The 21,532-nt window shown below is 43.4% G+C and overlaps 1 protein-coding gene across 1 annotated transcript; it reads left to right on the forward strand.

Moving 5' to 3' along the window:
• Window positions 1–7,381: 7,381 nt before the first annotated feature.
• LOC146182155 (tRNA (guanine-N(7)-)-methyltransferase) lies at window positions 7,382–20,851 on the forward strand. The gene is made up of 6 exons (XM_084577167.1): window positions 7,382–7,528; window positions 7,730–7,839; window positions 10,895–11,079; window positions 15,931–16,044; window positions 18,268–18,369; window positions 20,602–20,851. Exons 1-6 carry the CDS (start codon window positions 7,437–7,439, stop codon window positions 20,761–20,763), a joined length of 765 nt encoding a protein of 254 aa, XP_084433293.1. The 5' UTR covers window positions 7,382–7,436; the 3' UTR covers window positions 20,764–20,851.
• The last annotated feature ends 681 nt before the right edge of the window (window positions 20,852–21,532 follow it).

Here is a 21,532-nt window from a genome sequence, read left to right on the forward strand (position 1 = left end):
ATTCTCAGCCTGTGGAGTCATCTGCCCGACTGTTGGGTCAAACGCTATGCAACCACTAGATAATTCCATTCTTAAAAGCTTGGGCTCGCCTCATGACAAAGGCATTAATATTTCTCTATTTTGCTGCATTAAATAGCCGTATTGCTGACACAAGCTGCAAGTCTGCGAAGTGTTCACTAGACAAACTGCTTTCAAGCAATGTAAACCGTGAACGCCACTACTTCTACCGTTCCACTAGCACAAGCAGCAAGCATCGGTGCCGGAGAGCTTCTAGCAAAGAACACTCAGAAGCATAAAAGTCGCACAAAAAAGTGCCTCGGTAGTAGTTAAACCGCTTGCGTTTTTCATTCCATAAGGTAAATAAACATGCGGTGCCGTTTCGAATGTCATCAGCAGAGCGAGGGGTGCAGACAAGAGTAGTAGCCAAAGGAGAAATCTTCCCTACCGTGGTGGCATTCTATGCCATCAAGAGCAGCTCCCTCGAATACCGCGCGATGGGCCCTACGTAGCCGCAGTGCTCATCAATGTGCTGGGCGAGGAAAAAAGGTTAATAAATTATATTAAAAGCGATGAAATTCGGGCAAAAACGGCGGTAAGCAGATCAGAATAGAGTTTGGACAGCCAGAGAAAAGCCTACATTTTTTGTCCTGATTCAACCTCCTTAGTCCCGGCGTCACCCATTCCTTGGCACTTAGGTGCACACTTCTGAACCTAAGCACAAAGATATAACTTTCATAAAGCACAAAACAACCGGCGCAACAAAACGCAACATCTCGTATAGCGGGAACAATCGCGCCGTCGCGAGGACGTGCGGCGGCCCTTTGACGTCTTATGTCCTTACCTGCAAGAAAAAGCAGCACCTTGGATGCGGGACGTGTTATTTATTAGCGAGGACCGTGAAACTTTGTAATGGGTAAACATTCAGGACGAGAAATCTTCAAAAAAGACGGTCACTTATGCCTCTCAGCGCAAAACATGGAGGCAGCCATCTTGAATGTTTTGGTTTTTTTCTCTTTTTGGTGTACATACACAACAGATGGCGCGAGACGCTACAAAAACGATAATGATGATAATGGCCGCGAATTTTGAAAATTTAATTTGCGCAGAAGGATGGCGTTTTTCGCTTAAATTAGGCGCAAATTCGACGAGTTTATAGGCAGACGCCAGGCATGAAAGGGAGATTCAGTTTGGCCACGAAAAAAAATTTACGCCATACATAGCATAAAAACAAATCCCACTAATAGTCATTTTCGACTTGAATTACACTCGGAGACAACTTATGGCAGTGTGGCCAAGGCTAGGCAGAAAATGCAAGATAGGCCAATGTTCCCTAGCCTTGGAAAAGGAGCCAACTCACCCCTAGTGACTTTACACTTTCTCTTCAATTTATCCCTTTCACCCGTCCCCTCGCCTTCCACAAGGCAAGAGGACCATGGCCTGTCCTCTTTCCTTTCCTGTCTGGCCTTGGCCACAGTGAGAGAAAAAAAAAAAAAAAAGGGGGGGGGGGGGGGGGGATCCCTTAGTATATACATAAAATATACTGACAATGAAACATGAACTGATCGGGCAGCGCCTAGCTTGTCTGTGCGACCCTCCATAGCAGTTGCAGATCCTGTATGGCCCGAGAACTTGTGTTCCGTCCAAAAAGCAAGGAAAGGCACAAGCTTTCTAAACTGGTTTATTTTATTTCATACATACTGCTAGCCTCCTTTTGGAGGCTGTTGCAGGTTTGGGGCATAATATAGAAACAGCAAATGACAGGAATACTGACAATCCACACTTGTCTAATTTTTATATAGTTCTATATGGCAGTATGGAACAAGAAATGGAAAAGAAGGATATGATACAATACAATCACGCTGAAGACACATGTTTCACTATATTTGTACAGAGGTCAGGCTACACATATATAGGGTACTCAAGGAACAATTGCCAGCCGTGAACTGAACCCATCTAGTGATGAGCAATTAACCACTTCATCGGCTAAACCTTTCCATTCGCGGACCGCCAGGGGAAAGAAGGAGAACATGAACATATCACAGCGTGCTCGATACTCGACTAAATGCTTGGAATGACGCATTCTTTTGTTTCTCTGTGGTGACAGTTTAATAAATTTGGAAGCTGTATGCAATCAAGAACATCCACACCGCGCGTGCTGCATAGCAAACAGCCTTCGGATACTTGCCGTTGAATCAAACTATAATTGGAGTCTCTATAAAAGTCCTGACCATGAACTACAGTACTTTATGTTGCTTTTCACCTCATCTTGGTTTGCAACTTCAGGTTTAGGTTCATTGCACTGGCAAGTTCTGAGTGTAACTATAGGCAGGGGTGTTGGAAGAGGAGGAAAGGCAGGGAGGTTAACCGAAGAAGAAACCGATTTGCTACTCTGCACTGGGGGAAGGGGGTAAGTGGATATAAAAGTGATGTGTAAAAGAAAGTTACAGAAATATGAAGTCAGTACTGTCACATCACAGCCATATCACGTCGCATCGCAGCAAAATCACAGTCTACCGATCAGGCCCGTGGTTTTCATGAAGCAGAGCAGTGCCTGGGAGGTCTTCACCGCAGACGATCGCCGCAGCCAATGGCATATAATCTTGATTTCTGTCAGCGGGTGTCCATATAGACACTCTAGTGCAGGGCAGAGAAATTGTTTTTCCGCATTGTATGTGGTCCACTCGCAAAGAATGTGGCCTATAGTCTCGTCAGACCCACAGGTTGCACATGCAGGGCTATTAGCCATATCTATCACAAACGAATGAGAATTTGTGAACGCTACACCAACCCACAGGCAGCACAGCAAAGTTGCTTCACGTCGGGGTAGGCCGTGTAGAATCCGGAGCTTCAGGTCAGGAGCAGGGGTGCCGAGAGGCCTGTTCTGCTTATGATATAATGACAGCACCACATTTAAGCTGCAGTGAATATGTTTTGTTAAGAATGTTGCAATAAGTGGGTACCGCACGGTTGCTGATTTATCTATACATAGGAGAGTGTCCCCCTTAAATGATACAGGGAAAGAAATAACCACATAGCAATCAAAAGGATGGAGGAAGGAGAGACTGATGACAGCATGCTTTCTTGCCACTGAAAAACTGTGGAATAATAGAAATCAGGCTAGTGCCAAGAGACGGTTGGTTGGTATCTGGTTTATGGGGTTTAATGCCCCAAGCATCTCGAGTCGTATGACATCAAGAGAAGTGGTTATGGAAAAACCAAGCACATATAACAGTAGGACAAAAAAAAAAGACATAACAGAACTTGCCCAGACATAACAGATAAACAAATAAACAGACAAGTGTAGCAGTATAACACCAAAGCATTGTGCCTTACAACATATTTACAAATTTGCTTCCATGTGAATGCAGGAACTTGTTATAGCCTTTTCAAGATCATGGAATCAAGCATGTTGCATGCAAGGGCAAAAGTGGCTGTAAGCGTGGGAAGGTAACACAAGCCGCTGACAAGGAGAAAGCTTTGAAACAGTTCACAGGAATAGGGAACGTAAGGCACAATGAGCAGGTACAGGTCTGGACAGTATCAAGGAAGTGACAGTGGCTGCGCACGATTGCGTCGCATGAATGTGAAATGTGTAGCCTCTCAAATGACGTCAATGTATCCATATGCATTTGCATTTTAGCGTGCTGTTGCTGTTTGTTTGCTTTTCTTTCTTTAGCGAAGTGGGGGCTTGACTATGGCAGGCCTGAACTGTTTGAGATCAAGTTAAATATTTATTTAAAGCTTTCCTGAGGCCTAAAACTCCATTTGTGTTGTATCTGTGGAAATACGATTTCCCATCATCATTCTGTTGTTCTGTAAACTGATGTCCATTTAAAGCAAGAATAACATCAGGAGGATGTGGCTGCTAATATTTAATTTCGCATCAGATGCTTAAGCTAGGGCAGCGCAAAATGCTGAATCCAGTCTAGTGCTCAATAATACTGGGTGAGAGAGAGAGAGAGAGATATATTTTAATGGCAACAGGAGATGTCTGCCTGGTGGTAAGCCTAGCATGCTACTCCTGATGAGGGTTGAGGGATGAAGGTGACAGTGTGTGGGAGGGGAAGGGGAAATAAATGAGAAAAAAAGAGAATCGGTGCTGGGTGAGGTTAGAGCATTGAAGGATACTGGTTTATATCTACGGCACTCACACGCCATGCACGACTATCCTACGAGGGTGTGAAGGAGCAAGCAGTCGGAGGTTGTAAGCCCAAGCCATGGATGACAATAAGGACAAGTGAGCGGATGTCTATACTATGAGGTAATGCTAATTTAAGCATCTAGATCGTCATCATCATCCTCAGCCTGACTATACCCACTGCAGGGCGAAAACCTCTCCCATATTCCTCCAATTAACCCGGTCCTGTGCGAGCTGCATCCACTTGACCCCTGCAAACTTCTTAATCTCATCCACCCACCTAATTTTCTGCCGCCCCCTGCTACGCTTTCCTCCCCTTGGAATCCAGTTTGTTGCCCTAAGCGACCATCACTTATCCTTTCCTCGCGCTACATGTCCTGCCCATGCCCATTTCTTCTTCTTGATTTCCATTAGAATGTCAGTGACTTGAGTTATTTCTCTGACCCACTCTGCACGCTTCCTATCTCTTAACGTTATCCCTACCATTTTTCTTTCCATAGCCCTCTGCGTTGTCCTCAACTTTAGTAGAACCCTCTTTGTTAGCTTCCATGTTTCAGTCCCATAGGTAAGTACAGGTAAGATGCAACTGTTGTATGCTTTCCTCTTGAGCGATACCGATAAACTGCTAGTCATAATCTGGGAGTACTTGCTAAATGTGCTTCATCCCAGTCTTATTCTCCTTGTTATTTCCCTTTCATGGTCCGGATCTGCTGTTACTACCTGTCCTAAATAGATATATTCGCCTACCACTTCCAGTGCTTCGCTACCTAATGTAAACTGTTTTTCCTTCCCTAGGCTATTAAACATTAGCTTAGTCTTCTGCATATTGATTTTCAAGCCTACTTTTTCACTTTTTCTGTCTAGGTCATCATTCTTTGCAATTCATCCCCTGAGTTACTTAGCAAGGCAATGTCATCAGCAAATCGCAGATTACTGAGGTATTCTCCATCTACTCTTATCTCTAACTGCTCCCATTCTAGATGTCTTCTTTCTTAGATTCTAGCATCTAGATGTCACTGCATAAATTGTTCATGGTTTTTTGTGCACCTATTTCTGCTTACAGCTTTTTCTTTGCTTGCAATGTAAATTATTTGTGTTTATTTGGTGAATCCCCCCTGATGCAATGCCCGCAAAGGCCCTTAGGGTATTTGAAATAAATAAATAAATAAATAAAAAAAAATATATGGGTGTGTAGTGCTAACAGTAAGTGCTGGAGTAGCTCGGTGCAGTAAGCAGCCAACAAGTGTGGCAGTTACGAGACGTAGTGTTGGGTTGAGTGCTAGGGTATTATAGCGTATAAGTGTGTATTGCAACCCAGATTCAATTTCAGTTTGGTGGAATGACTATATTCATTGGGTATAGGGTGTGGCATGTCCAGACGATACCAACGACAATGGCAACAATGTGGCCTCACAGATTGACACTCATATGTTTTAATTGTTGCTATAAATGTTTTTCAGTCACTTAACAAATTGCTATCCATAGCAGAAACGATACTCATGCACTGAAAAATAAAATGAAAATACTGAATATAATGCACATATATATACCTTGGTACATGTACTGTACATGTAGGGAGCCAAGGATGCGAAAGTTGTCCAGAATAAACGAGCGGCTGCGTCTCCAAGACTGCTGAAAGTAAAAACAAAAAATGGCATAGACACATGTAAACACTGAAATGAAGTGAGTGCTCTACCAAGCAGCATTGCATATGAGATATCAGCCCAAGTTTATAGTCTACTAACATGTATACAGCAACAAGGCAGCTGCAAGTGACCTGAAGGAAGTTAAGCAAGCTACCTTCCTGGCCGCATTTTGGCAGCTCGCTGCATTCGTTACTCTGGGCCTCAAGCGAACTACTGTATATTGTGTCATAGTGTATATATATATTTTTTATTTTTACCTACCCTATCCTTTCTCCCTATCGTTCACCTCTTTGATTTCCTCTACCCCTTCCTCGCTATCCACCGCCCCTGTTCAGGTGCTTCAGATATCAGATACCGGGGTTGGCAAACATCTTTTCTTTCCTTTTGTATATGTAATAAAATAACCACTAAAACAACAAATGCTGCTAATACTAATCATCTTAAATTAGAATCAGATAAGCAGCAAGCTGACACAGTATAGTGCCTACGTTGTCGTGTTGCGCTGTCGCAAGCTCCTGATAAAAAAAAAAAAATGTATTTGCGCAAAGCTTTGTTGGAAACAATTTCATTCCTTCCAAAGTCATTTTTGCTATACTGCTTATATATCGATACATGTTCTGATAAAACACACGAGTTTTGCACCGTCTTCAGATTGCTTTCCGAAGCTAGAAGGTGGCATCCATGCCACAGAGATATAAGTAATTGACAAATTGCACGCTAATTTCGATCTGTCATATCTGCAAGCTCAAAAACAATTAAGTACCGGGTTGCTGTTTACCTTAATTCACTGCTGAATGACACCTCTCGCATTGATTTCGCGGACAAAAATGGACACGACACCCACCTACCGCTGCACTCAGCGCACAATGTCAAAAAACAACAGCAATGACAATGGCTTACGTGAGAAGCGACGGCCGATGTCGTCAATCCAAAAGCTCTGGACGCCGTCGGCGACAACGAGGAAAGGGCCGAAAAGCCCGCCAGCCCGCCAAGAATCTGGGGACAAATTCAGACTCAACTAGGCACATAATAGTCAGCATTTAGGTACTTTGTAAAAACATGGCGTTCAATGCGTTTGGGGAAATCTAGGGACAAAGTTTTAGCCGAAAAAACCCTATTCATGGCGGGTTTTAGTCTCGCCCGCTGCACCGCGGTGCCACCGAGGTGGTGCCACGACAATGCAGGTGACACAGATTTATAATTAGGTCTTATTGAGTGAGTGAACTTTATTAACTGCTTGGGGATCTTTTTCATCGCCTCTCCAGCCGAGGCTGACGAGCGAATTCGCTAGTGAAAACTATAAAGTGCCGTACGTTATCTGTGCTCCAAAACGCAGTTCACAACATGTGGCGCAATCTATCGAATGTCGAATTTACTATTTTTTTTCTGTATGAACGAACGAATGAATGCGAGTTAGACCTATGAAGTGATATGTATTTTCTGGATCCGATTACCACTGTACTAAACTTAATTTGCTTCGCTGATATGTTTTTGAACTCAGGAGCGTTTTGCCGAGAAAAATTGTGCAAAAGAAACTGCTCTTGCGCCCCGCAGATGGCTTTGCTGTAGCACAAAGTTGCCGTGTAAATAAGATTGCGCTAACTCTTGCCGTGAAAATTACAATTCTTGCTATTTTCTACCTCTTTCAAAGCATGGCAGGCGAGTCGGAGGCGAAGCTGCCGCAGAAGCGGTATTATAGGCAGAGAGCGCACTCTAATCCAATAGCTGATCACTGTTTTAATTAGTAAGTGTATTGAGCAATTACTTTAGTTTTATTCGTGTGCCCTGAACAATGTACAGCGCTTCTCAGACATGTGCCAAGTGTACCACGCTGAAAGCAGCGCGTGTCAATGTTTACATCGCGACTTTGCTGCTCTCGCAAGACGAAGTACACGTTCTGTTGAACGCATTAGTGCTGCTCACGACTGCTTTTGTGCACTTGCAGCCCGCCATGCCCGGATGACATGGACTGGAGCGAGTACTTCCCGCAGTCTTTAACGGGGGACAAGCAGGTGGAGTTCGCTGACGTCGGGTGCGGATACGGTGGCCTACTTGGTTAGCATTACATTGCACTCAACGCTTGCATGAGTTTCAGATGGCGCCGCGTTTGATTTTCTCTCGCCATTATCATAATTAATGCAAACCTCTGCTCCACGGCTCCTGCCTCTCCCTTTTTATTTATTTATTTATTTATTTATTTTTTTTTTTTTTTTGTTGTTGTTGTTGTTGTTGTTGCTGCTGCTGCCCTCTGACCCATGAACATTCATTCTGCTGTGCTGTGGCAGCGCTGGATTAAGGTGGGGGCTGAAGAGGCCTCGGCCCAGGGCTTCGTGTCCAAGGGGAGGGGGTCAATTGTCCCAACCTGCTTCATAGTAACGAATAGCGGAACTTCGAGCAACTGCATGAAGAGAAAACAAGAATGAAGGGACAGTCCCCGTCTAATCTGACTTGGTTTAGCTTTTGGGGAGACCTTGTCGAGCTGCGAAAACAATAATTCCCCACCACTCTGGGAGGTGCCTTTCTTGTGAGGTTATCTGCACTTGCTTGCTTAGGGATTGGAGAAGAGTTTTTTTTAAGATTTCTTGTCAATTCCTCCATCTTTGGCGGTGGGTGACTTTAACAGAAATGTAAAGAAGCAGTAGATGAGATAAGGAGGAAAATCTTTTCCCACCTCCAGCATCAACACTGCCTTACATCTCTCATATAGTTCCATCGCTCCTTTTCTCCCGCTTTGGGAGAGGAAAATGGGCCGTGCCAGAGTGAATACCTTACTAGACCCATGTTATCTCCTTATCTGAGCTTTAATTGCTACGGTTGTGTTCTGTGTGTGGCCAAACTAATGCATCATTCTCGCACTAATCACAGCGGTCGCACCTTGTTCTTTTTTTAGCTCAGTGTAGTTAAAATGAAACGGGGTATATCGCAGAAGTATAATATGAAAGTGAGGAGGGACTGCCAGAGGGGGAGGGGTGCATGCATTGTAGTCCAGGGCCACCATTTTTCTTAATATGGCCCTATGCTTTGGGCAATGTAAACACTGCTGAAAGAGAGTAACGCTAAGGTCACTGCCAGGATCATTGAGAGAGGAATATACTATGGTAATGGTATAGGCCGATGCCTTTATCAACTCAATATCATTTTCTTTTTGTCACTTTTATTCACATTTTCATGCTTGTTGCATATTCACATGATATCTAGCTTGAGTTGCTATATGTATTGTGATGGATACCAGCATTGCAGCATAAATCCACCTCTATGTGCGTGCACATTACGTCAGGTCCTGCCTCCAGACATGATGTTTGTACATAAGAAAGGTTCTTTACACGAGAAATGTGTCTCTTGCCAAAATTTTTCAGTACAATAAGCTATAATCTGCCTTAGATTTTATTTAATATCACCACGCAATAGAGCTATCACATAGTATCAATGAAGGGTGCAAGCTGAGTGGCAATACCATGCAGCTACATATATCAGTCAATTGCAATTAATGCATATGTTTCGGACTATGCTGATGGCACTTGTCTGTGCTCTCATGTTAACACAGGCAAAGAGGAAATAAGAATGGATAGCTGGGCAAGTTGGTAATAGTTGTGGACACAGTGATCATCTGTATGCTCTTCTTCCTTTCATCCTTCATCTGTTTTTGCGCTGTACCATGCAAATCAACAAGGCAAACTTGGAAGCGATGTTGTTTGAAAAGCTGACTGTAAGTGCATTTTATGTAACGTAACGCTTGCATCCTTAGCAGCATTCTGAATCTTGCAATGAAGGGATTACATGATTTTGTTCAAAATGCTGTATTTTCTCTCATTGCATTTTTTGTGTGTCTACACCTTGGATCGCACTTGCAACTTGAGCATTTCTATTGCGTTTTTGTTTCCTTGCTGTGGGCATTAGGTGCATTAGTGGTTACATCTTGCGAGGTTCTGTGAACAGGCAGCAGAATTTTGGAAAAGCAACTATATAGTGCAATAAAACAGTTACAGTACGTGGTACACCACTGAGGACTTAAGTGAATGTAAATTCGTGGTTAATTAATATCCAAGCTATGTACAGTCTTTGTCAAAATTTTCCAGCCAAGAGGTTCGCTTATAATACTGGAATATGAATGTAAGCTAGAGGAGAATGGGGGTGAGATTTGTCATCTACGAGATTTCAAACGCTAGAGTTGCTTTGCGAGTTTCGTTGCTGGGCTTAGAATAAAAATCCTTGGGCCGTATACTTTTGACAAAGACTCTAAATTGTCGAAACAAGCGTATTGTGGGAGCGTACAGAAACCGGCAGCTAGACGCAGCAGAAACAGTCAATGTACGCTTCTGGGGTTTCCTGACAGATGGTGTGGCCATCATACTTGCACTATGTAGTGTACTGATTTCATAATGCCCTACACTAACACTGTGCTGGCTTGTATTGTAGTATAATCTTGATGTAATAATAATGTAAATATTTCCGTAATGATATATTATTCCAGAGCACAATCCATGACATTCCTTAAGGGACTATGTTCCGTTGCTTTGCAGCCACAAAATATTTTCTGGGAGTAAAGTTGTCACCACCTGACAGGCTGAATGCTTATTGTAGTGGCATGAGAAAAATGATGAACATCAAGACATGATAGCATTTGGTGCTGGTGTCAACTGGAATTTTATCTTTGTTATTATCCTATGTTCTTCTTTTGGTACTTGACGCACTCTACCCGTCCAGGAGCTCATATACCTAAATTGAAGTGCTCAACTTACCAGCATACTTGACCAATCCCTATCGTACAGTAGGCAGAGAAGCTTGCTCTTTGAATACAAAATTAATGATATTAGGGCACACTAAGGGCCCTGTTGACAGATCATAATACATTTGTGATGCCCCTACTCATTACTTTGGAAACTTTTAGGATAGTTGTTCAGTCGACACTTGAGGCTGCAAAACAGTGAGAGGCTGAACAGATGGCAGTAGAATGCATGCTAGAATATCTGCTTCTTTTTGCTTCATGCCTTTTTCACTGCTTGACCTGCATCAGAGTCAGTGTTGGGCCTGTCTGCCTTTCTCTGATCTGGCCTCTTTTTGTGGTGCTTAGCATGCTTCAAGCTCTTTTTTTGTATGACCTCTCTCACAGTGGCTCTGTCACCAATGTTCCCCGACACATATATGGTGGGCATGGAGATCCGAGTGAAGGTGTCAGACTACGTGCAGGATAGAATCAAGGCCCTCAGGGTGAAGCATCCGGGCCAGTACGAAAACATAGCCTGCATCCGCACAAACGCCATGAAGCACCTCCCAAACTTCTTTAGGAAGGGGCAGGTATGAAAAATCTGTTTCGTTTTTCTTTCTTTTTTTTTTTTAATTGGCACCATGCTATGCAATGTTCACAGGACAGCTATGCACTCCTGAGCATAGAGATAACCTTCTCATGATCCCCTCTCACAAGCCTTGCAGTAACTGAGTGGATTCCAAGGAAAGGCCAGCATGACTGGGGGCAGTAGAGATTTAGACAGGTTATAGTGTTCTGGAATTGAGAAGTGTGCGGTCTTCAGTGCGTGACAATGGGAGCAAGGTGGTCGCCGAAGCGATGAAAACATAGGTGGCACTGTCAGTTTCAGGAGCACATCAGCAGCACGCGCGCCACAGAGGAAACGTTCGGGGCGTCAGCTTCTACGGCTCCTGTCCTGCGTTGATTTCATTGCATCGCGTTGCTTCTGTGCCATACTATGATGCATTGTTGATTATTGGTCAAGCCGAAAAACATGTATCTGCAAAGAGCGCAATCACAGTTCCAGTCCGTTTTGTTGGGCTTTCAAACTCCCCCCCTCCCCTTACTGAACGCCCTCTGTTTCGTTTTTTCTTTTTTTTTTTTCTTGCTAATTGTGCATTCTTTCTGCTGTTTTTCCATTCGAGCCCTTCCCTTCTCGAGGTACACTCTCTCCATACAATGGGGGAATCATGTTAGCCTTACAAACGAGGAACCCACCCAGCTTCTTTCAAGTCTAGTTGATGAGCTTGACTGCTTGGTTGACGAGGGAAGGCTCGAGGACGTCGAAGGCACTTTGAATGCCCTTCCTCCAGATGATCATAAGCATGTCACTAGGGTCACTAGGCACAGTTCTAGCAGTCTCATAGCTTATATTGCAGTATATATGGCTCGAAAGTTCAAGCGCAAATCAAAATGCAGTACTTGTTCGGCGTATCTCATTTTGAGGAAATCGTGTACGGTACAAAACGAAGGAAATAAATTCATCTCGAACTTCGATCATGGAGATCTTTATTCGTGTGCAGAGCTTAGCTCGTAAACATGCTGAAAGAGTCTTTCAAGATTTTTTTTTTTCAGTTCGGGGAAAATTAATGCAAATAGCATGGGTGAATTTACAATGTTTTTTCAAGGTGAAGAGATTTTCAAGCTTGGATGTCCTACCCATGACATAGAAATGACGCTTCGCATAGTAAAGCTCTACATCATCATGCGATTCCCTTTTGATGTGAAGTCACTAAACCAAGAGGCGAGCTCTAAAGCAGAGCAGATAAAACACCTGAGGGTGAGGAGATTCAAGTAATCGTGTTTGAGGGTTCTACCTAATGAATCTGGCTATGTCTTGTGTGCTTTTAAATTTAGCAGCCTAATTCATTCATGTTCTCCTAGTCCAGTGACATTTTCATACAATTCTGTAGTGTTTATTATGTTTGTACCATATGCTTGAACTATTTATTTATATTCACTTAAGTCGTGAGTTGTTCACCCTTCTGGTTTTTGAAGTCGTCCGCTGCGAGGTTTCGTGCATTTGTATGAGCTCTCACTGATCTATGTTACATTTTGTATAGAACTGCCTGTTCAAATGTATCCACCCACATTCAAATAAAGTATTCAACAGCCCCTGGCATAATTTCTGTCTCCAAGCAATCTTCACATCAGTTCAGCTTAGTTCAGTCGTTCAGTCGTGTCCGACTCTTCGTAACCCTATGGACCATATCACGCCACGCTTTCCGGTCTCTCGCTATCTTCCTAACATCACAGAACTTCATCTGCAGCGCCTCGAGGATGCCATCTAACCATTGGGTTCGCTTCTCCGGTAACCCACAACCTTTCCCAACATAGCTCTATTTATATATGAGGCAAACAAAATACGCTAGCGCCTAGCCTAAAACACCGTCCACTGCGTTTTCACTGCGAGCGAGTGTCTATGGAGGACTTCAGTCTAGCCCGCATAAACCCACTTATCCGATAATAAAAATTTGTGATCATAAAAATACGACAGGCATTTGTCATTGGACCTTTCATTAATGTTCGAGAAATAAAATACACAATATGTTCAGAAAATTTCTTACTGTTGCTTGTCAGTTAATTGGCAATCTATATCTTACACTGGCTGCACGTATCTTGCTGCTTGAACATATTTTCCTCAACAGCGGCCACTTTTGTAGGGAACTAGTTCTCTTATTCATGCGCAGAATCTGTTTAATACATTTAGCCAAGCATGTGGGAGCTAAAGCGACACAGTTGTAGTGTGCCTTCAGGGCCGGAAGAACTAGCGGTGATTGAGGCAGTTCACCCAGCTGTCTGCTCAGCGCTCATCATGCTCCTCTTACACGCAGCGCCACCTCATGTCACCCGGATCAGTCATTGCTGAAACGACCAGCTCGCCAGTGGCAGACGGTACACTTCTCAATTTTAGAACACCATAGACAGGTGGATGAAAGGAGAAACTTTGTAGGGGTAAAGTGGTTGCAGCTGGTACAGGACAGGGTTAATTGGAGGAATATAGGAGAGGCCTTTGGGCTGCTGTCCACATAGCTGGATAAGTGTTGATGGCATCACTGGCGCCGTAGACAGCAGTCAGAAAAAGTTTCGATTGGCCGACAGGGTCGCATTTCAAACGCCCACATTTGAAAATAAATCCTGATTGGTCGACAGGGTCACAACCACAAGACCTCGCGTAAGATTGCAAACTCCCCGCATTTAAAAAAAATTTTGTGACACGAATACACTAGTACAAACACATAATTCGGGTTAGTTTTGAGCAGATGGCTGTATTTTTGACGTTTTCTGAGCGGCCGCTGGGTCAGAGGCAGCGCGCTCCCGACTGTGAGCCGGCGGGTGTGACGTCACAACTACCCTCTGTAACATCATGGCCCTGCGATCCCGCCACCGCCACCCCTGCACCTGAAGTTAGTTGACCGGCTACACGCAGTGTGGTTCCCTTGCGTCGCGCCGTGACAATTCTGCGAAGTGTGGAATGCTGCAACGAGGGAGGTCGAGGGGGACGCGCACAGAGGGCGCATATTGCGGACAATTGTTTGCGAGCTGGAAGGGAACCATGAATTGTGCGCAGAAACAGGAGCAGCAAAAAAAAAAAAAAAAAATGGCTGTCCCTGCGTTTTGTGAGTGCCACAGGGGAAAGGAAAAATGAACAGGTGCGACAGGCCACGATGGGGGTAGTTGTAACGTGATATCTGGTTTTGTCAGAGCTTTCACAGGAGCCCGCTTGGTGCGGCGATTTAAGAAATATTGATTAAAATACTTTCCGCTCATTTTTGTTTGTAAAGTGGATTGTTTTGGTCACTCCCAATGCGATAGCTACCATCTGCACTGGAAATATCGGCAGCAATTTTTTTATTCAGTATACCTCTAAAGATGCTATGACATCTACTTTCCAGGCGGTGCTTAAACTTCCTAATTTTTTATTCTGAGCGGTGTTCTCGGGATGGCTTTGGATTGCAGCTTGCGTGGAGATTGCGTATAAGAAATAAGAAAGGAGTAACCAGAAAATTTTACTTACTGTGCTTTCAAGCTTTGTCCTCTCAAAATTTGCTGTGAGATTGTTCACTGTGTGTGCAGCCTCTGAACGTACCTGAATTTTGTAAAAAATCTGTCTTCTTTTCGCATAAGAGTGGTATATAAGGGAAGCGTGCTTAGCCATCATAGTCATCCAAAGGGAGAGTCGTACAACCCCAAATCTGGAAGTGTCTCAAACAGGGAGGACACAGAATCACTGCAGTGCTATCCACTGCATGCTTGGAGGGGGTATTCAGAGAGCTAAATTGGAAAGTGCTAGAGATATAATCCTAATATAGAGGTGTGTTATTGAAATGTTATAGGACAGCGCAGGATACAAGCCCAAACTTGCCTAAACTTCATTTTCACCTTCACCAACATCTGCGCGAGTGAGATAAAAGCCATCTTGTGCTTGTGTCTTTTGCTGCCCCTTTGTGTTTCATTTAGCGTGCCTCTATGTTAAGATGATTTGAGGCTGAATAGCCCTGTTTAAAGCTTTAGATATATAAGATAATGGAGCATACCTCAGTTGTGACAGCTTCTCCACAGTATATGCTAAGGTGCATGAAAGTCATTTTGTGTGGGCGTGCCTTGTTGCATAAAATTATTTTATCTTTTTCCTCGGCAGTCAGTATCATGCAGATGCCTCATAAATGCTGTTGCGTGGGGTCACCATAGTTTACGGTCATTGTGTAGTGCACGCAAAACATTTTGTCTGAAATAGATTTCTTTTTTTTTTCTAATTACATTGAGTACTATAGGAAACCAACCAGCTGGTCTCACTTTTCATCTTATTGGAGAATTCATATTAACCAAGTCCGTCCTAATAGGAATCTACTGTATATAACAGCCGCATCTTACCAGTACTTGAACTGTGGAGCAGGAAAGCATTGGAAGTTTTATAAAGGACAGCAAAATGAGCTATAGAAGAGAAGAGAGTAGAGCGGGTCAGAGAGTGAACTTGGCTTTGATATCCTAATCGAAATAAAGAAGGCATGGGCATGGGCAGGTCATGTAGTGCAAAGGCAAAGACAATGACCTCTCAGGGTAACGGAGTAGATCCCATCCCAGAATGGCCAGCAAATCAGATGGTAGGGCAAGAGCGAATTAATCAAAAGCTTGAAATGTGAACAATGCTGTTTGAATGTTTAGAGTAATCCCTCCATGGGTAGTAGGTTCGTAACATTGTATGGACGCTAATGAATAATTAATCTCTTATTACTAACTACAGTAACGCCATTTACCTTGGGCAGGAGAAACAGTGAAGTGACAGCAAGACAGATAGCTTGTTTGCATGGGCAGCCTTTAGTGATATGTAGGTATGGCATCAAAATGTACCCATGCCTAGCTGACAGTGTTATTGTATGTGTTTATTTTTTCCTTTCCAGCTCTCAAAAATGTTTTTCCTCTTTCCCGATCCCCACTTCAAGAAGCAGAAGCACAAGTGGAGGATAATCAGTCGGCAGCTTTTGGCTGAATACGCCTACGTGCTCAGGATCCAGGTATGTGGACTGATGCCAGTGCTGAAATGAAGCCCAGAACTCTGATGATGCCAGATATGATGTCAGATATTCAGAGCATGCCAGCTTCTGAGATCTGTGCTATGAAAAAAAAAAAAAAGAAAGAGAGAGAGAGAGCTATTAGAGTTACTGGGCTCTACAGAGGGGCAACTGAGCATGGAGTGATTGGAAGCAAGTGGCTTTGACCCTGAAGACAGTGTTTCACAGTGCACAGAACAGAATAGAACATTGGCAGTTTCCAGCTCAAGTTTTGCTTCATTTATTTTACCTTTATCTTTTTATTGTTCTCGTCTTTTGCTGTGACGAATACCTGACTGTTGCACTGTTAGGTGGACAAGAAGACCGGTACAGCCTTCAAGACGCGTTTCAGAAAGGAGAGTCCTGCGCAGTGCGAGGTAACAACGCAGAGCAAAGCAGCTGGTAGAACAGTGCTACACATAACATGGAGTCTTGTCTGCTTTACCCTGTGTCTTCCCATGGTGCTGTGAAAAACATTTTGAAGAATATGAACCAACAGCCCCAGCATGAAGTTTTTGCTAAATACTCGAAGTTCTGCGTAAGTTTGTGATACAGCTTGTGTAAGAGCAGTCCCTAGTTTTAGGATTGCTAGCACTGGGCTTGTTATGCATTGCATATGCTTGAGCCGAAGTTGTGCCAGCAATGGGCAATATATTTAAGAAGAGATTAGCAGAAACCACCAGGCAGCATTTGACCTAGTTGGGCATCGACTGAACTGGAATGAGGATGCGGTTACTACCTAACGCAATGCTGACAATTTTCTAATTCACTTGGACATTGAGTAATGGCATAACAGTACTACTTTTCCAACAGGGTATCGGGTACTGTTTTGTATTGTACCAAATAAAACAGTATGCCTGAATGGGCTTCTATTTGAAGCTGCCTTTGGACAGCACTCGTCTTACATTCCTGCTTTTATCGGTTGTTTCTCTCACGGTGTGAACATCTGAAAGGGTACATGCCACTGCAATCATCATTCCTGTCAGTTGTTTCTTGCACCATACACCTGTAAATATGCTAACCGATAGTTCGGTAAATTGCTTTTGTGTTTCTTGTAGGCATCGCATAATAAATGTGATTGTTCTACGGAGTTAGGTAAAAAGTGATGTTAGAAAGCAATAAACACATTTACATATCAGCGACTGGATGAGATATCAGTTGCCTTCAACCCGAAGCTACTGCTGTATGCCCTGAGATGTACATAGTATAAATCGGGCCGTTGTTTGAGAGCCATATGCTCAAACTTGTTGTCGTTCGCCTTTCTTTTGCAATGCAAAAAATTTGGCTTTAAGGTGATTTCTGCCTCATCGTCATTGTACTAGTTCTCCAATACGCACTGAAGACAGTAACTTATGAGTATTATGTGCACACCTCTTTACTACGGCAGAGTGGTACTTGTATGGCTGATTCCCTTGACTTTTCTGAAGTCACAGGGGTCTCCGAGTGATACTCACATTTCTTGCATTCACATTCATTATTCCTTTGATATATCATTAGACATTGCACCAGAACTGCGCAGTGAGCTGTAACATAACTGAAAATTGCACACAGAACAAGATAGCAAGACACGACATGAGTGCTAACCGGCGTTCTATTGCATGAGGAGCGATAGAAAAGATAAATGAGGCACATCAACCTTGCATGCACCTACTCAAACGCCACTACACAGAAAATATGGCAGGTGGAGTTAAATGATGATGAAGAAAATTCTGTCTCTCCTGATAGACAATCTCTTTTTCTAGCAAGGCTACCAAAGGAGTGCTGACAGATTCATCGCTCTTTTTGTGTATCGGAATAGCTTCAACGATCTTATGAGCGACTTTATCCTGGTTTTTCTTTAGGATCTAGCAGCCATAGATATTAGGTTTACGCTGTCTCTCCCAGCGTTCTCTGCAATGCGGGATGAGGTTATTCTTCGTGGCTGGCACTGAGTCAATACAAATGTCTAATGGGCACTGTGGTGTACTTTGGGAGCAAGTTATCTGATGTGCAGCTAACGAATGAGGCAGCTTATGCTCGCACTTTTTCAGTGCTGAAGGTGAGCTGAGAATTGGTTCCCAGCAAGATTGCTTGTTCGGCTACCATCTTTCATGCAGACTGTGCCACTTGAAGTATTTTGAAACTTGCCTGTCTTGACCTCGGGCATAGAAAAAACATCTAACCTCTTACCTTTGTGCCTCGTTTCAGGGCCTCCTCTACACTATTACGGATGTCAAGGAACTTCATGAGTGGATGGTCTCTCACCTGTCGGAGCACCCCTTGTTCGAGCAGGTGTCTGAAGAAGACTTGGTGAGAATGTTGCTTAAAGCACCACTTCTGGTTTAAAGGCCGGGAGGAGACATGCACGGGCCATGTACAATCGGAGCATCCTAGCTAATTGGCCTTTTGTGTTTTGTGCTTGAAGGACGCTGGTGGCTTTACACAAAAGCTCGCAAGACAATTACAAGTCAACGCGAATATTTGAGTGTTAGCCATAGAGTGAAAGCGAATAATTTGCCAAAGTTCTGGTGATCTTGTTTAAAGTAGAAATCAAGGCCTTGCTCACGATTACAGACTGCTGAGTCTCAGCTTTGCACTTTCATTGCTTCTGTCTCAGCTGCACAGACTGCGGGGTCTTTGCATATACATTGCTTTGTCTGCTTTCACTTGTGATAACTAGTGCCTGTGGGTGACATAGTCAAATTGAGAAAAGAGCTGAGGAGGACTAGTAGTCTAAAAAAAGTGAAGGGCTTCATCTGCTAGCACTGTCTTTAGCACAGCATGTGAAATGTAATGTCCGATTACAGTCTTCCTTTGCTTGGTGTGTAAGGTATACATGGCAGTCAATCATAGATAAGTGCAAATTAAGGCAAATCAGCTTAGCTGTAGCTAACTTAGCAATGTTAACTTACTGTTTCTTGTGACAGGAGAAAAATATAAGGTGGAGCTTTGTCCTGCACATATTTTAAGAGATGCATTTCAGGCCATTTGTTGCAATAGCATGCAGTGTCCAGTGACCAGAGAAAGTTGCGAGGTTCATCACACTATACTTGAAATTCGCATTAGTCTTCAGTTAACGGCTTTTTTAGACACCTGTGAATCCCAGTGTATTCTAGCAGTGCATGGATTTTTCCTGTGTTATAAATCATGTTCACTCATGTTGCCACTGTGTGTGGACTGCAGTGCTTTCAATGAGGTAGAGCTTCCTCGAATGAGACACTCTACCAGGCTTGATGGCGCTAAAGGTATGATTCGAAAATGGTAATGGCTGCTGTCTAACTTTTCTTGCTGATTCTCATTCGTGCACTTTCCTACTCAGTCACTAATCCTTTAATTTATGCCTCTGTTATCTCATACTCATTAGCATGCATTTGTAAGCTACTGCATTGTGTGAAAGATCACCCAACATCAGTACCCTCTTTAGCTGTGCTGCACCAACGTGTCTACATGGCCTAGGTGTAGCACGTCTATCTTGCGTCCTGGGACACCAAAACATTCGATTCCAGTCCCTACCTGCCATCTCAAAGGAGCTGCCCAATCAGTGTCTGGCCGTGTCACTTGCCGACTACCACCTGCCAGAGCGATGCTTGTGATTATTTGTTCACTACGCTAACAATGCCGGATGTTCTGTAGAATGAGGCTTTTAATGCTATTGCCTTGAAAAAACTTAGGGAAGTCTCAAGTAATGTGAACCCTCGACTCCATGGCAGGATCTTGGTGTGATTGTAATGTTACTGTCACGAACGGGCATTTGACTACTTGCCGCGAGCATCGCTTCCAGTAGCGTGTACGCTGGCGGCAGTCCTTTTGCTTGCACGAAACCAACTGGCGACTGAATGAACTGCAGGACATCCCTAGCCCTGATGTTAAAATCCTGGAGTGTGAACCTTGAAACCCTGCCGTAAATCGCGATGAATCTGCTGTTTCACCTTGAAAGCCATCGTTGTCCTCTTCATTGGCACCATCTTCCGCACACAATAAGGAGATGGTATTGGTGATATGGGTGCAGGCAGGCATCGATTGCAGTGACGGTAGCGCCCATATCTCAGAAGCATGCAATGCCCCCTACGATTTGTAGCCACACCAGTTCGACTGCGACACTTATGCTATTTTCGCGCCATTCTCTTCTTAGTATTTTCTTTCCTTATAAGAAATTTCTGGCTAATTATCGTGGTTAACATCTTCCAGGTAGTCAGAAAAGTATCGTTGTATCTGATAATCCGCTGATAATCAATCTTTATGTGTGGTTTATTTTTACATAAGGCAATGGGAAAACTGATAAATCCCAAGAATTTGATCGTTATAAGCGATATTTCGTTATATATCTGGTATCGTTGTAAGTGGATAACACTATTATAATATATCTTTCATAATCAGCTATTGTGCCAGCGTTTATTGGGAAGTATTTATTTTTGTCATATCCACGTTGATGCTGAACCTTGTACTTTGTTTCATTGATCTCTTCTGTGTTGCACTCTTTTTGTCACAAAAGCTTTCAATTCCTTGGTGCCCATTACAAAAGACGTTTCGAAACTTTTGCAGAAGGCTGACGTCATTGTTGAGAAGCTGTACGAAAGCACAGAAGAAGGCAAGAAGGTGACGAGGAACTCTGGAGAAAAGTATCTGGCTGTGTTCAGGCGGATTGAAGATCCCTACGTTGCAAACTGTGGGCGAACTGAAGATGACTGTGATTTGATGGAGTGATGCATACCATCGTACCGGAAGATTGAAGTGAGCAGTGAATGAATGCATTTGTTTGAAACGACATTGCTTAATAAAGATGAACCGCTCACTTTCCAGTTTCCACTGCACGTGACCACATCTTGGCTATCTTTAACGTAGTCGATCTCATCAGCGGCTTGCTTCTCATTTAAAGACTGTGAAGCACCCTAATACTGGCAAGACCAGAGGGGAGAAAGTACAGGCTCATTCACTTCTAGCAGTAACATATGGTCACTGCCTTCAAAGGAACATTGCATCTGACATAGGCCCATATCGAAGGAAATTGACACAGGTGCAAGAGAGACTAGGATGTGGTCCTTCGCATATCCTGTCACTTAGCTTTATTGCATGGTTGGGTCGAATACAATGGTGCTTTGTGAGCAGTGACTGTGTTACTGCTGGAAGTGGACGACCCTGTACATATAGGGCCATTTCTCGTGTGACACACAATGTTGCACATGACTTGAGGAGTTTGCCATTTGCATGGGGAAGAATTCAATAACAGCTAGAAAGGTTTTACTCTTCTTACTCTGGCATTGAAATTTCAAAGGCTGTTGAGTCGAGAGCTTTTGGAATTTTCAATCTTTATCGAACTTGAAAGAGTTTGATAACAATGTAGGAATCTATCGTCTCATGTCAAGGTCTTGTGGCACCACTGTCGCCGCCAATAATTTTGCGGGTATGCAGGCAGCCAGCCTGCAAGATTATAACTTGAAAATTGTGAGTTCTTACACTAATATATAACTGAAAT

The sequence above is a fragment of the Amblyomma maculatum genome, chromosome 8 (genome assembly GCF_055883805.1).
Source record: "Amblyomma maculatum isolate TAMU_Amacu chromosome 8, ASM5588380v1, whole genome shotgun sequence".
Taxonomy (NCBI): domain Eukaryota; kingdom Metazoa; phylum Arthropoda; class Arachnida; order Ixodida; family Ixodidae; genus Amblyomma; species Amblyomma maculatum.